This window comes from Echinops telfairi, unplaced genomic scaffold, assembly GCF_000313985.2.
Source record: "Echinops telfairi isolate 266 unplaced genomic scaffold, ASM31398v2 ScPeMD7_443;HRSCAF=831, whole genome shotgun sequence".
NCBI classification, from domain to species: domain Eukaryota; kingdom Metazoa; phylum Chordata; class Mammalia; order Afrosoricida; family Tenrecidae; genus Echinops; species Echinops telfairi.
The window spans coordinates 83,929,496-83,943,239 of NW_022104341.1; the positions used below are offsets into that span (position 1 = coordinate 83,929,496).

The following is a 13,744-nucleotide window of genomic DNA, read 5'->3' on the forward strand; positions in this document are numbered from 1 at the left end:
CCCGCGCCGGGCGCGCCGCGCGCCGAGCCAAGCCAAGCCGGGCCAGATGGCTCTGCAGCCATCAGGGACTGCGCCCGTCCAGCCGGGCCCCACTTTAGCTGTGCAAACATTTCTTTATCCCAACAAGACAATTAAACCCAGCAGCATGAAAAGGAGTCGCCGGGACCGCGTCGGGAGTGAACAACCAGAGACAACCACACACATCACAGGAGTTCTTGGCCCCCACCCTCTCCCACCACCCCCGGAGACAGGGGGAGGCGGAAAGGGCTCAGCTGAACCGTGGGCCCAGAGCTGGAGGAAACCTCCTAACCCATCTTGTCTGGTGATTTGTTGACTCTTTCACGGCGCTCATCTGGGCCAGCTAGAATCCAGAGATTGATTCCCAGGACTGGGAATAGCCCAAACCTTCTCCCCAGCCAAGAGCATTTCTCCCGAAGGCCAAACCCTGGGTCCCTACCCACCCCAGTTCCAGATCTCATGGGGAGTGCCCCCACAGCCACCTCCGTGACACCAGTGGCCCCTCTGAACCTCAGCCTGTCTTGGTCCTATGCCGCCGCCCGCCTACCTCACCCAGTGCTTAGATCATGGGTCTGCAGTGACACATGCCTCTATAAAGACACATGCAAAACACCATCTCCAAGCCAGGGCATTTGGGACCTTGGGATGGCCTTTCAAATGCAGCAACCATGAGGGCAGGGCTGGACAGCCAGGAGCTGACTCCCTGTGAGTGCACCTGACCCCCAACAACGAGGGTCAGTAGCTGGTGCTCCTCGTGGAGGTGCAGTTCTGCCCCCACTCCCCACCCCCAGCCTTCCGGTGCGCGTACACTGGAGCCAACCGCAATTTGGGATGGATGGACTGCACACAGGCCAAAGACTGTGCCACTTACAGGAATCGGCACCAGTGGTGATGGTGGGGGGGTGGCCACAAAACACTCTCAGGAAGTACACACAATAGGCCCAGAGAGCTAAGGGGGTCATAAATAGATAGAGTCTAGGAAAGGCAGTAGACAATACTTATCTTCCCTCTTGTTGGAAAGTTTCATTAACGAGGAAATGTTTATTTTAAAAGCCCTGGGAAACATAGCCATAGACACTTCGCATGTAAGACACACGTGGACTGTTCGTAATTGGTCCATAAATTTCAACATCATTTCCCTGGACAAGAAGCCTTGGAGAATGGTTCAGGGAGCGACAATAAACAGGAGTTACCTCAGGCCCCTTCCTGGGGGAATTATGCCTCCTCCATGAACAGGCTTCTCACAAAACACTCCTCCCATTTTCCTGGGCAAATAAGTCAATCCTGTAGAGTAAAGGCTTCTTTTATTTCCGCGGTGCCCCCCACACCTACCTCAGGAGTCACCTGTGGTGCCAGGTGGATGAACAGACCAACAAACAGGAAGCATCTACTAGGAGAGATAATACTTAGCCTAAAGATAGTGAGTTTTTTTCCTACAAAGAAAAATCAATCAGTGCATTTTTAATCACAGGAGAAATCCATGATCCTGCCGAACAGAACCCAGATGTAAGGAAAGAGCACTCCTGTGTATTACACCACGTCTACAGGCCTCTCTTTGGAACGCTGTCCCACGTGGCTGTATCTGCATATGGACACAGTGTGTGTGTGTGTGTGTGGGGGGGGGATGCCACAGTAAAAACTGTGTCAGTGTTTCCATTGTAAGACAGAGTTTTCAATGACCTAAAACTCAGTCATAAAACTTCTACTTGAAGTGGGGAACACAAAACCCACAGCCACACCCCGGAAGCTAAACCCACATTTAAAGGATTTTTCTGTTGTGTGTCATAGAAACGTTTCTTTTTCACATGGCAGGGAGAGAGGGGCGGGGAATAATAGATTACATAGAGGATGCTGAGAGCTGAACTAAACCAAGTCCACCTTATCAGAAATGAGTCTCCACTGGAAGAATAAAAAAGTCAAAAGCATAGGTGCTTACTTTGGGTCATCAGGGAAAAAGCCACAGTAGTCTATTATTTGGTCTTTTTTAGACATTCCTTTCTCTCGTCTCTCTCCTCACACACCGACCCACTGCCCCTAGCCCCACTGCCCCATCTGCCCCTCCTCCAGCTCTCCCTTGAAAGCTGTCTTGTGGACTGTCACTCGATCGTCTGAGAAATATTACTTATTTCCAAACGGTTCTGCAGGGAGGACCTGAAAGGCATCTAGTGGGGATAATCAGGCCTTCTAACGGCCCTTAAATATGTATTTACATAAAACAGACCATAAATATTCCGACACATGTCGGCGTATGACAGGAGCCAAGAAAGCTGCGGCAGACTTGGTCACAGTGCCTCTCCCACCCTTCCCTGCAGAGAGACCGTTCTCCTTCCTTCCCCAAACGCCACATCCAAACAGCACACCTAGCCAGCACAAGCCTGCGAGGGCTGTCCGCCCAGCTGAGGGCAGGAATGGAGAGAGGAGCCCCAGTGGGGCTGACCCCAGGGGTAAGAGTCTCCCCCGCACTTTGCACCTTTGTTTCCTGCTGAAGATCAGCCACACACGCAACTCTGGGTGACAGCACGGGTGTGCAGACGTCACGGGTGCACGGACACGCCTATAAGGCCCCATGTTTGCGTAAGAGGAAACAACAGAAAAGAGAACCCCAACTCGCCCCTAAAGGCCCAGTGTTCTACCCAAACGACGGAGGAGCGGGGGGGGTCCCCGTTTCTATCACGCTGCAATCAGAGACGCAGAACTTTCCCCACCCTTCTGATCGGGCTCTCATTAATTTCAAGGTCAGAATTCCATTTCACTTTGGGAGACAGACTCATTTAATTTTTCTCCACCCAGGCGTATTCCTGTGTGAGGGGCCCATCTCCACAGGGGATGGCGCGACCACACGATGCAAACCAGGCGAACAGAAGAGTTACGGCTTTGACACTGGGAGGGGAATGGAGTTCCCACTTGACTAACAAGCTTCCCCCTGGCTTTGGGCGGGGTGGGGGGGGCTGGGGGGGTCTGGTCCAGGTGAATAGACAGAAAATGGAGGCAAGCGGGATTGGTGAGGGGGAAAGAAAGGAATCCTGATCTCGCGATGGTACTTTGTGGCACAGCAGCTTAGAGGAGAATTTCATATTCAGTCGGCATTTGCAAGGTGGTGGTACGGGAGACTAAAAAGGAAGGCAGAGTGGGTCACACCCCAAACCCAGAGCCATTTCAACCAGAGGTCAGATGACAGCCAGCCTTGAGGACTTGCCCATGCCTGGACAAATGAACCCTAAAATAAAATAAAATGGACCCGCACAAGGCGATACATGTTCAGCGGGGCTCTCCCAACGGCAAGATCCTGACACATCCGAGCCAGCTGGCCAGAAAGCGAAAAGGTGAAAAAGGAGATAAAAGCTAAACGTGGGGGGCGCAGCAGCGGCGGCTGTGCTGTCAGAGAGCAGCCTGCTTCTCCCTTAAGTGGGGAGGTCTCCGGCTTCCAGAGGCTGACATAAAAGACACACTCGCAGCAACATATTTCAAAACCAAAGAGCGATGGATTTACAAGGCAGGTTGATTTTATGATGACTTTTATTGAAAAGGTACGCTGGGTTTAGGCAGATGCCTTTTAGCGCAGGAAAGTTAACACAGTGCCTAATTCAAGGAGACAGCCTGAGGAAGCAGTGCCAACAGGGGGGAGAGCAGCTACGTCTCTATTACTCTCCTCGGCATCATAAAGAGGGCAGGAAAATGGTGTTCGTGTTTGTTGGTGGTGATCGAGAGGACGGGCCCCGACACACACACACACACACACACACACACACACACAAGAAAGAAGAGGGGAAAGCACCCCTCAGATATAGTTTTCTTAAGAAAATCAAAAGGAAGCAAGTCTAAGAACAAAAGCTTGGTGAAAAACACCCTCGTTTCATAAATTCTCGCCAGGCTTGAAGAAAACAGCTCTGTCTACTCACAGACCCCCCCCCCATTAAAAATCACAATTAATTTCTGATTAGACAAGATTTTAGGGTTCAGCAGTCCTGGTCTGCAAGCCCCATGTGAGGGCTTCGCTGGAACTATTAATGGGCGTACCAGCGCACCCCACAAGGCACGGAGCGAGCAGAAATGCATCATAGTTGTGAACATGAACTACGGAGCAGTCACAGATCAACCATGCCTAGTCCTAAAAGCGAGCCTCAGGATAAGCATCCAGCAAACCTGTGAGATCCCAAGAGAAGTTGGCTTGCCAGCCTTGCGACGGCAAGGAAAACACAGCTGTTGGAAATGCTTTATGGTGATTGACGACACCTTTGTCCTTCTCTGAAAAACAGCCTGACGTGGACAAGGGCTGAGAGTTGTGAAAATAAAATCAAGTGGCGTCGCCCTGATGAGACACAATGGAAAAACTCAAAAATATAATACCGAGATCAGAGACACCTAATGAGGACATCAGAGAGGGACAAGTTGCTTCCGGCTCCCTGCCTGCCCCCGCCCGCGCTACACCCCCAGTTCTCTTGGAACCTACACGCTCCTATGAAGTGAGGCTCAAGTGGACACCTGGCACCTTCACTGCTCCAGTCTCCAGAGAATAAGTCAGGCCCTTGGACAGGCAGCGCTGGTAGCAATGCTCATCGACCAGACCAGTACATGTTAGCACTCCACAGCTGTTGAAAGGATAGGAGTCTAGTTGGCCCTTCCCTTTACTAGAAATGCCACCGACCTGTTGAACACTCCTTCAGACCAGGCTGGGCTTGCTGAGGGGAGGGGCGGGAGGGCACCACCGTACTTACATCTGTCATTCCGGTCCTCGGGGCTGGAGGAAGCTTCCCGGTCAGAAATGAGTCCAGAGACAGCAAAAATCTTCTTGCCAGTGTCATCGACCTTAAGTGAACCGGGGGAGCTAGATGGCAGCTGGGTCCCAAAGTCATATTCCTTGCCATCTGCATCTGAGTAGCGCAAGTGGGGTGACTCTGTGTCATGGCAGTTCTTCAGTCGTTTGGCTGGTGTGAAGGCAGACTGGTAGCTCTCCCGGTCCTCAGTGGAGGCGAAGGGACGGAAAGCCCCAACGCCACTGTGATTCAGCATACTAATTGGGGTGCAATCTAGGTTTGGAGGAGCAAACTGAGGGTGGAGGTGTAGCAAAGAAGGGGGGAAATCACGGTTGGCAAAAGTGCCTGGCACCCCGCCTTGCCTGTGGTACATAGAGGCAAAGGTGTAGGAGCCGTTGGTAAAAGGGATGTGCACGTCCTTGTCTACTGAGACAGGTACACCAAAGGGTCGTGGCTGCTGGCAGGGGATGGAAGCATCCCGGCTGGCTTCAGCCGTGGATGCCAGCACCATCAGCGCTGGGGATGCCAGAGGGTTAGGAAGGTAGGATGAATTTTCCATCTTGAAGGCTGCCCGGTGTAAGTCCATCGGAGTCTCTTTCTAGGGCCGGCGTCACACAACAAACAGTCTTCCCTGGGAGGGAGCAGCACCTCGGAGCAGGGCAGGGAATATTACTGGGGAATCATCCCCTTTGAAGACCTGTGGAAACAGCAGAGAGACAAAAACAGGAGGGGGACAGTCAGAGGCAGGCAAACAAGGAAAACCCCAAGTGATCGGAACACCATCCTTCTGGCTTACAGAGGCTTGGGCAAGAGACACTACAGGCTTTCGGAGCCAGTGGGCAGCAGCATCAGACCATTTTCATTCAGGAAAATCAATAGACAACTTACTGTGATGTACGCGTAGCTGACTTTGGTCCCTACACGTTCCGGGTGAAATGCGCCTGAGCCCAGCAAAGGGGGGAAAAAATCATAAAACCTCCAAATACAATATTCCCTGAGCAAATGAGCTTTGGAAGACCAAGTCACCCAGTAGATTAGGTGGGGCCTATATTTTACAAGGCTTCCCCCCTGGATGCTCCACCCATGGGAGGCCTGAGCTTTAAACAGACACCAAGGTCTACCTCTGTGACCTTCCTCATACCCATAGTCCCTTCATCCTCCCTCACGCTGCCTGGATTCTCAAAAATCCCTAAATCGAGCACGGCTAGACCACATACATCTATACTGCTGAGTTGGTCCCAACGGCACATGTGGGTGAATCACGCACATCTTCGTGTCTCATCTCTGACTGCTTCCAGAAAGATCTGTGATGTGAAACACCGTGACTGCTGATGCAAACCCCTCGCTGATCACGTAGCCTTTCAAAACCGTCGTCAATAAAATGCCCGGCGTCTCTGACAATATTTAAAAACACATGCTCTCTCAAAGCGTCTGTCTTCCAGGAGCAGCAAAGAACTGGATGCACTCACTCTTAAGTAGATTTCTAAACTGCCTCTGAATTTGCCATTAACATTTAGAATAAAATGTTAACAAAATTTCTGACTTGTTTTGCTCTGCTTATTGGCCCAGTCAGACTTGATGTCCAATAAAGGCCCCAGGAACAAATTGGCGTTCGGAGAGACTTCTTTCAATTTCCTGTTTCAATGTAGGTTGTACACGCTCCTAGTCACTGATTCTGTTTTAAAACGCAGCTTGGGGTGGGGGCTGAGGGAAGGGGCTAAACCTCACAAGCTGGGATAATATAGGACTTCCAAAACACATTTAATAGAAACTTAATGCAACTCCATATGCAACCCAAAGGCACCATCTGCTACAAACTTTAAACTTAAAGTGGAGGGTCACATCTGAAACCCCCACCACCACCAAAAAAACCAAAACACCAAACCGACCTATATAGTGGCGCATCTTTGCTATTCCCTCAAATAGAGGAATCTCAGTGAACTGTAGGTGAATCCTCTGCTTTAATGCAGTGCAAAGAGAGTATTTCCTTCCCCCATCCTCTAGCAGACGTGTCAATGGCTGCTATTAATTGGGAAGATGAGTGGACACCATCAGACTGCTTCCTCATTTGGCATCTTTCCTCACAGACATCATTGCTAAATTACCAGATTATGTATCTCGCATTAACGGATTTTTCTCTCTTCCAAATTTTAAATAACTTTCCTGTCAAGTTATAGCAGTGCAGGGAATGATCTGCCAAGGACAGCCAGCTAGCCCGGCGAGTCTGGGAATGCTGTTCTTGGCTGTTTTCAAGTCAGATTAATGGTCCTACAACATGGAAGCTCTAAAAGAGGGCCTAGTGCTGGTCCAAGGGGTCTACGCAGTACTTCACATGAGAGATAACTACCTGTCTATCAATAAGCAGTATGATAGGAAATGAGCTGGAGAAAAGGGCAAACATAAGACTCCAGTCAGGGGGGGTATTTCCCCCTCCCCCCCAATAACCATCACCTAGAGAATTCTATTTCTGTTTTTACTTCCTCGTTATGTTAAATGGGTTTCATAAATTAGTAATCTGGCGACAGCACCGGACACACTCCAACAGAACACGGTGAATCACTCAAACCAAGTTCTTCATTTGAAAACTTCATTACGGCGAAAATAAATCAACGTTATTTTTCCAGGCCACATCTCTTTCACACCACTGGGTGGGTGTTGGGGTTGGGGTAGGGGAGTGGCTCCCCGCCTCACATTAACAACATGTATAGAGGAGGCTCCAGCAGACCACAGTCATTATGAAAATCTATAGTTAATACACTCCCAATGTCAAAATGTCATGGGTTTAAACACAGAACCCAAAATAAGAAAACTAACTGACCCTCTTAATTAAAAAAATATGGATCGTAAGATAATCAGCCTGATGGAGCATTGGGGCGCCTCTAAGGAAGCGGGCAAAGGGAAAGTAAGGAACTGTTACTTTTCGGCCTCTATGCTGATTTTTTTTAATTTAGCACTTCGTGCAAATCCAGATTAAAATAACTCCAGCTATTGATCCGAGCAGTGGAATTGACATTAATTTTCGTTCACTTCTCGCTTTGCAAAGGGATCAATAGGAAGTAATAACAGCTGACACCCGGCTGAAAGGAGGAGAAAGAAGGGCCGAAGACAGAAATCGAAAAGCAACCAAATAAATCATCAGCTACTTTTCCTCGGCATCAGACAAACTCCAAACAGATTGCAAAAAGTCTTTGTTGGATTAACCAAACAAGGAGGCAGGATCAATCTAGGAAGCTAAATAAATTGTCTGGCAGGCGGTGAGGTTTGGACGGAGGGACCAACAAATATTGAGTTTTTGAAAATTTCAAATCCTTGACAGGATGGGTTTGGTCGAGTTGTGGACGTCCGTGTGGGAGTTGTGTTTGTTAAATCACAGACCCGACCTTGGTCTACAGTGATTACAAAAAGCCAGCTAACTGAATAATTAGTGAGAGGACTAATTGCGTGGTTAAACATGCCAGAACCAAGACAAATGAAACGAAGAGGCGTGAAGCTGTGTGAGGCTGGGCTGGTGCGCAGCGCTCCGGCTCCCGTGCGAACCTACCACTCTGACACGGGAAACCAAAGCCTGAGAGAAAGTCTCAAAGCGTGGCAATTGCCCATCCCGGGCTCTGCCCATCCCTGTCCAGGGTCTGGGCTTCCTGGCCTGCGCCCGGGAGCAGGGTCGGAGGAAGCTGCTGCAGCAGCCTAGAGCCCAAGCCACTTGCACAAAGAAAGCTGCAGAGCGCGGGGTGCTGGGGCTCCGGACGCCCCCACCTCCTCTGCTGGCAATTAAAAGGCACACACAACACTCCGCTGCTCATTACAACAGGTGACATTTTGGTGGTCTCTGATCCGTTTCCATAAACCAGGAATTAAAATAACGGAACAAATGAAAGGATATTTTTCCGTGGCACAAATAAACTTTAAAAAAAAATTAACAGCCAACTTAAAAAGCGAAGAACAATGGGAAATGGGGCCAGGGGAGTAAGAGGTGGTGAAGATGAAAAAGGAAAGATTTTTTGTTTCCCCTTAAAGTTCACAGACTTCTTCGCTTGAGGAAAATTCCCGCACACCAAATGCCCAAGAGGTATTTGGAAACACCGCTGGAACCAGATGCGAGAGCTCAGACAGCAATAAAGCTAAGACAGTCCCGGACTGCGGCCAACGCCTGCTGTTCAGACGTGGCGGAGTACGGGTCCCAGATTTGGACCCGGAACCAGCCCGGCTCGTCCAAGAAGTACGAATAGAAGGGAGCCTGGCCGGCCGGCGAGTGTGGGCCGCGGCAAGGCTCACTCAGCCAGCGGGTGCAAAATCCAGCGGGCCAAGGGGGCCGGGACCGGAGATACCAACTCTTCTGGAGGAAACGCAAAGGAACAGAAGAGGCGAAATCGCCAAATACTTGAGACCAACACAGGGCAGACCCCACCACTCCTTGGCCTGACCTCTCCCTCCAGCTCCCCTCCCCCAACCCCAAAAGACCCTCTGCACCAAACAATTTGCTTGTGACTTTGGACAACCAAGACGCAGGCTGGGCAAGAGCGGACGCATGCAGGGGACACGCGGTCCGCAGCCGGGCAAGGGCTCAAAGGAGCCTGCCTGCGCCCAAAGTCCCCAAACCGAGCCCCGAACAGCCCCGCCCCGCGGGTCACCGAGGTCCCGCCGCCGCTCGCCACCGTTCCGGCTGGCAGCCACCCGGCTCCTTCACTCCCACTCTCCTGCAATCGCCCGCTGGCCTCGGCCTCGCGGCCCTCCGGGTTCCGGGACTGCTGGCCCGAGACGCGCAGGGAGGGCTCTGCAGCCGGCGCCGCGGCCACTGGGCCACAGCACCCGGGCAGTTCGCAGGACAGGTGTGTGGCCTCGCTCGCGCTGCGCCCGGGCCAGGCCCGTCGGTGGCCCGCGCCGCGGCGCCGCCCTGGGCTGGGCCTTCCCCGCCTGGCCCCGGAGCGCGGCGAGGGACGACTCGGCTTCAGCCGGGTTCCGGCGCGCCGGGAGGATTCGAAACCGAAGACGCGCCGCTTGCCGTTACTCGACGCTCTTTTTCCGCCTTTCCCCTTGCGCTCTCTCCCTCCGCCGGAGAGCCCCCCGGACGGGTGGAGCAGGAGGCCCCGCAGCGCGGACCCTGCCCTCCCTGCTCCCTCCACTCCGGCTGGTGGCTTCCTCCCTGCCCGCCCCTGGTCTCTTTTATTTCCCCTTCTCTCTCCAGTTCCCCTTCGGCAGAGTGCAGCGCGGAGCCGAAGGACAAGACGTGGCCGGTGGGCACTGCAGGCAGAAAACGCCCGAGCCTTCCCTCGCTCCGGCTCCACAAGCAGGGAGGAGGCGCAGGCCAGGGACCCCAGACGGCCGGGCCGGGCCGGGCTGAGCCCGCGCACCCCGCGCCGGGGCCCCGAGACACCCACCCGGCGCGACGCCCGCGTGGCTCTGGACCGCGGTGCTTGCCCGCCGTTGGCACCCCCAGTCGGGGCCCTGGGAGCAGCGAGTCCTTAACGCGAAGCGAGAGCTCGTCATCTGCCTCTTGGGCAGCCGAGCCTTCGCTGCCTCCCGGCTCCCGCACGCCCTCGGCGGCCGGGGCCGATCCGGGCCGCGAGCCTTAGGAGGGGTTCCCGGGGCTGGGGACGCGAAGGGCATCCCTGGAGATGGCCTCGCCACGGTGGGCGGCCTCGCCCTAGGGGCCACACGGAAGCTCTCCGCCCAAGTTTGTTCTGCCCTGGAAGCGAAGGCTTTCCCTTTACAAAGCACAAAGGCGAAACGCGGTGGCAGAGCCCTGAAAAGCCCGGGCTGGGGGCGAGGGCGGGGGCGGGGGGCGGCCGGAGGCTCGGGAGCGCGGCGGCGGAACCAGGCTCCGGGCCGGGAAGGTGGCCCGGCTCCGGCAGACGAGCGCGTCGCCGGGGGCCGCACGACTGCAGCACCCGGCGTGCTCGCGGAAAAGTTTTGCTCCCAAGTCGGAGGCAGGGAAATTGTGACTCCAGGGAAGGCAGCTCTAAAATCAAAATTAAACCCCAAAAAGAGCAGTGCGCCGCAGTCTGCGCCGCGGTGCTCCCGCGCGGCTTGGCGGAGCCGCTGGGGAAGAGCCCGACCCCGAAAATCCCGGGAGACCCCCAAGGGTCGGGCTGTTCTAAGGCCAGGCCAGTGCAGCCGAGCGGAGCGGGGAGTTTACCGATTGCATTTGGAACGGGCCACCTCTGTGCCAGCACCTGCCTCCTCGGTGCCCGCAGCGGCTGCCCCACTCCGCCCCCACCTCTGTCCACACCCTTCGCGCCCGCCCCCCGCTAAGAAGAAGTAAGCTCCAGCCCTCGGGGGCCCTGGGCGCCCCAGCCTCTCCACGGGGGCCCTACAGAGCTGGTGGTGTGTTGTGGGGGGGTGGTCACGGCCCTTTCTCTTTGGGATTGCACCTTCCCCACCGTGCCCACCGCTCCGGGCTCCGCACGGAGGGGCGCCCTGCCCCGGCCCCGCCGGAAATCACCGCGGGATACACCGGGGAGCCCGGGGAGAAGGCAGTCTGGCGATCGACCCGGACAAAATGGGGATGGGGCGTATTAAGAGATGGGGGGAAAGAAGTCCGGCTCCCTTCCCTGGCTGTCCCCTCACCCTCCCTTACTTGTCCAACTCCCGCGTCTGGTCCCTCCCCTCGCACCCCCCACCCCCACCCCCCCAAATAAAACACATTAAGGAAAAGTCAAGGCGGAAAGTTTGAGTTGGACCGCGCACAAGCGCGCAAGGCACCGACGCCGGGAGGCTCTGTCGAGACGATCTAAGACGCTCCAGTGCAGGTCCCAGCCCCTGCCCCTGTCGGGGGGGCGGGGGACAGCTTCCCGGGTCCCTAGGAAACGGACCCGGAAAGTTAGCCAGGTCCCTGAGCAACCCTGCCGCCCTCGGCCCCCACCCCTTCTTGTGGACGCACAGCCCCCCGCACCCCGCTCTGATCTCCGTACTTGCCGTGGAAATTCCTTGGGAGAACGGCCGCACTTTCCAGGACACCGAGGGCGGCAGGCGGGCAGAGTGGTGCGCGCACAGTGCGGGCGCGCAGGGCCGGCGGCGGCGGCTGGCCCCGGTCGGTGTGCGCGAGCTGCTGCGATCGCATGTGCAGATCGAGAGCCTCGGCGGGTGTGAGAGAGAGCAGTGCTGCCTCTCAGCGCTGGCTCTAATCAGTGAATGAGCCTCCACTCTCCCCGGGACTCGGAGACACACACTCGCACACTCACACACACACACACGCACACATTCTCTCACACTCGCACACATACAGGCACTCTGAACACTGAATACATTAGGGCACTAAGGGACTCTGGGAAATGGAGTCCAGAGCCAGGGCACTCCTGGAGGACAAACCTGCTGGCCCCGACCGAAAGGGCTCGCAAGTCCCCGGGCTGCAAGTCATGGTGCAAACGGAAGGGACCTTTCGCTTTTGTTCGCATCCCACCCTCTGAAATGTCTCTGCGAGTGGTTGGATGTTCTTCCGTTCTTGATCTCTAAGTGGCCAAGACTCAATGGGTAAATCTTTAAGGCTGGAATCCACTGCCGGTGAAGGCTAAGAGTCTCGGTACCCTCATCGGCTCTGGCTTAAAAAATAAAATAAAAATAAAGTTCACCTGTCTCTTTGTTCGGTGATATTTCTCTTTGTCTTTGCCTATAATTATAAATTAATAAATAAGCACGAATACAACTTTAATTTTTGAAAGGTCAGGAGAGGGACTGGTTTAGCCACCTGATGTGAGGATAACAATGTTTACTGGCATTCTTACAAGACAGCTCTTTCTTTTCAAATCACGTGACAGTGCCCTTCAGGGCAGCACGCACAGGATGTTTAGACAGGGGAATGGATGGAGATCTAACATCCCTGCGTACCTTCTCAGAGCCAGGTAGTGAGTGGAATTAAATGCCTTTACCTAATCTCATGTAATCCTTAGATTAATTCTGCCGCCAATTTTACCACTGTTTGAGAGAAGAGGAAACTGAGGTTGGGAGGGTTTGCATCACTTGCCCGTGGGAACATGATTCACAAGTGACAGGTCTGGGATAGCAGGGGAGCCAAGCTCTGCAAGCAAAGGCCCTGCCAAAATCTAATCATAGTTCGAGAAGGCATCCCTTGTTTTTGTGACTGCTCAGTTTCTGAACCTCAGATGACTCCTGTGGATAAAAGGGAGACTGAAGGTGCCGAGCTGCTAAGCCACCCTGCAAAGAGCCAAAGAATTGCAGATTAGTGAAAAGTACAGATTCTCAAAAGTCTATTCTTGCTATTATTTCATAGCCCTTTTCCTTTTCATTAAGGCATTTTAATGGCGTTGTGGGTTAGGCATTAGGCTGCTAACCACAAGGTTGGTGGGTCAAACCCACAAGCCTCTCCAAGGGAGACAGATGAGGCTGTCTGCTCCCAGAAAGGTTTACAGGCTCAGAAACACTTGAGGAGGTACCTATGAGTCGGAAGTGGCTGAGAGGAGTGGGTTTTCCCCCCTCATTTAATTAACATTTAATTTTTTATATTAAAAACAAACAAATTCACTGCCACTGAGTTGTCAAGTAGCATCTAAATGTTAAGTGTGTTGTCTGTACTTGAAATTTTAAATCAGTAACTATTTAAGTCAATGGCTAATTTAACCAACCTAAAGTCCTGTCCGTCTTTTCTTGTTTGATGTTGTTGTCAAGTTGGTTCTGACTCACAGTGATCCTATGCACTGCAGAACAGAATGCTGCCCGGTCACGTGGCACCCTCCTGACCAGATCAGGGTCATGACTGAGCCCATTGTTACAGCCCATTTGCCAATCCATCTCTTTGACAGTCTTTCTCTTGTTCACTCACCCTCTCCTCTACTTCTCCTGCTCTTCTCCAGGGAATGGTCCCTCCTGATAGCATGCCAAAGTATGCAAGGCTGTGTCTCACCACCCTTGCTTCTACGGAGCATCCCAGCGGTTCTTCTTCCAATATAGATTGGTTTATTCTTCTGGCAGTCCCTGGTATATTCGGTATTCTTCACTAACATCATAATTCTTTTTTTTTT

At 53.4% G+C, this 13,744-nt stretch overlaps 1 protein-coding gene across 3 annotated transcripts in view; it reads right to left on the minus strand.

Annotated features, from left to right (window-relative positions):
- The window catches only part of RNF220 (ring finger protein 220), a 284,845-nt gene extending 279,400 nt beyond the window's left edge, over positions 1-5,445 (minus strand). The window contains exon 1 of one of the 3 annotated variants that reach the window (XM_045291836.1): positions 4,734-5,445. In XM_045291836.1, coding sequence (XP_045147771.1) covers positions 4,734-5,358 — 625 coding nt within the window. In that variant the 5' untranslated portion in view covers positions 5,359-5,445. The remainder of the gene's footprint in view (positions 1-4,733) is intronic. The other 2 variants (XM_004699482.2, XM_004699481.2) reach the window with 2 other exon arrangements.
- Positions 5,446-13,744: the final 8,299 nt, after the last annotated feature.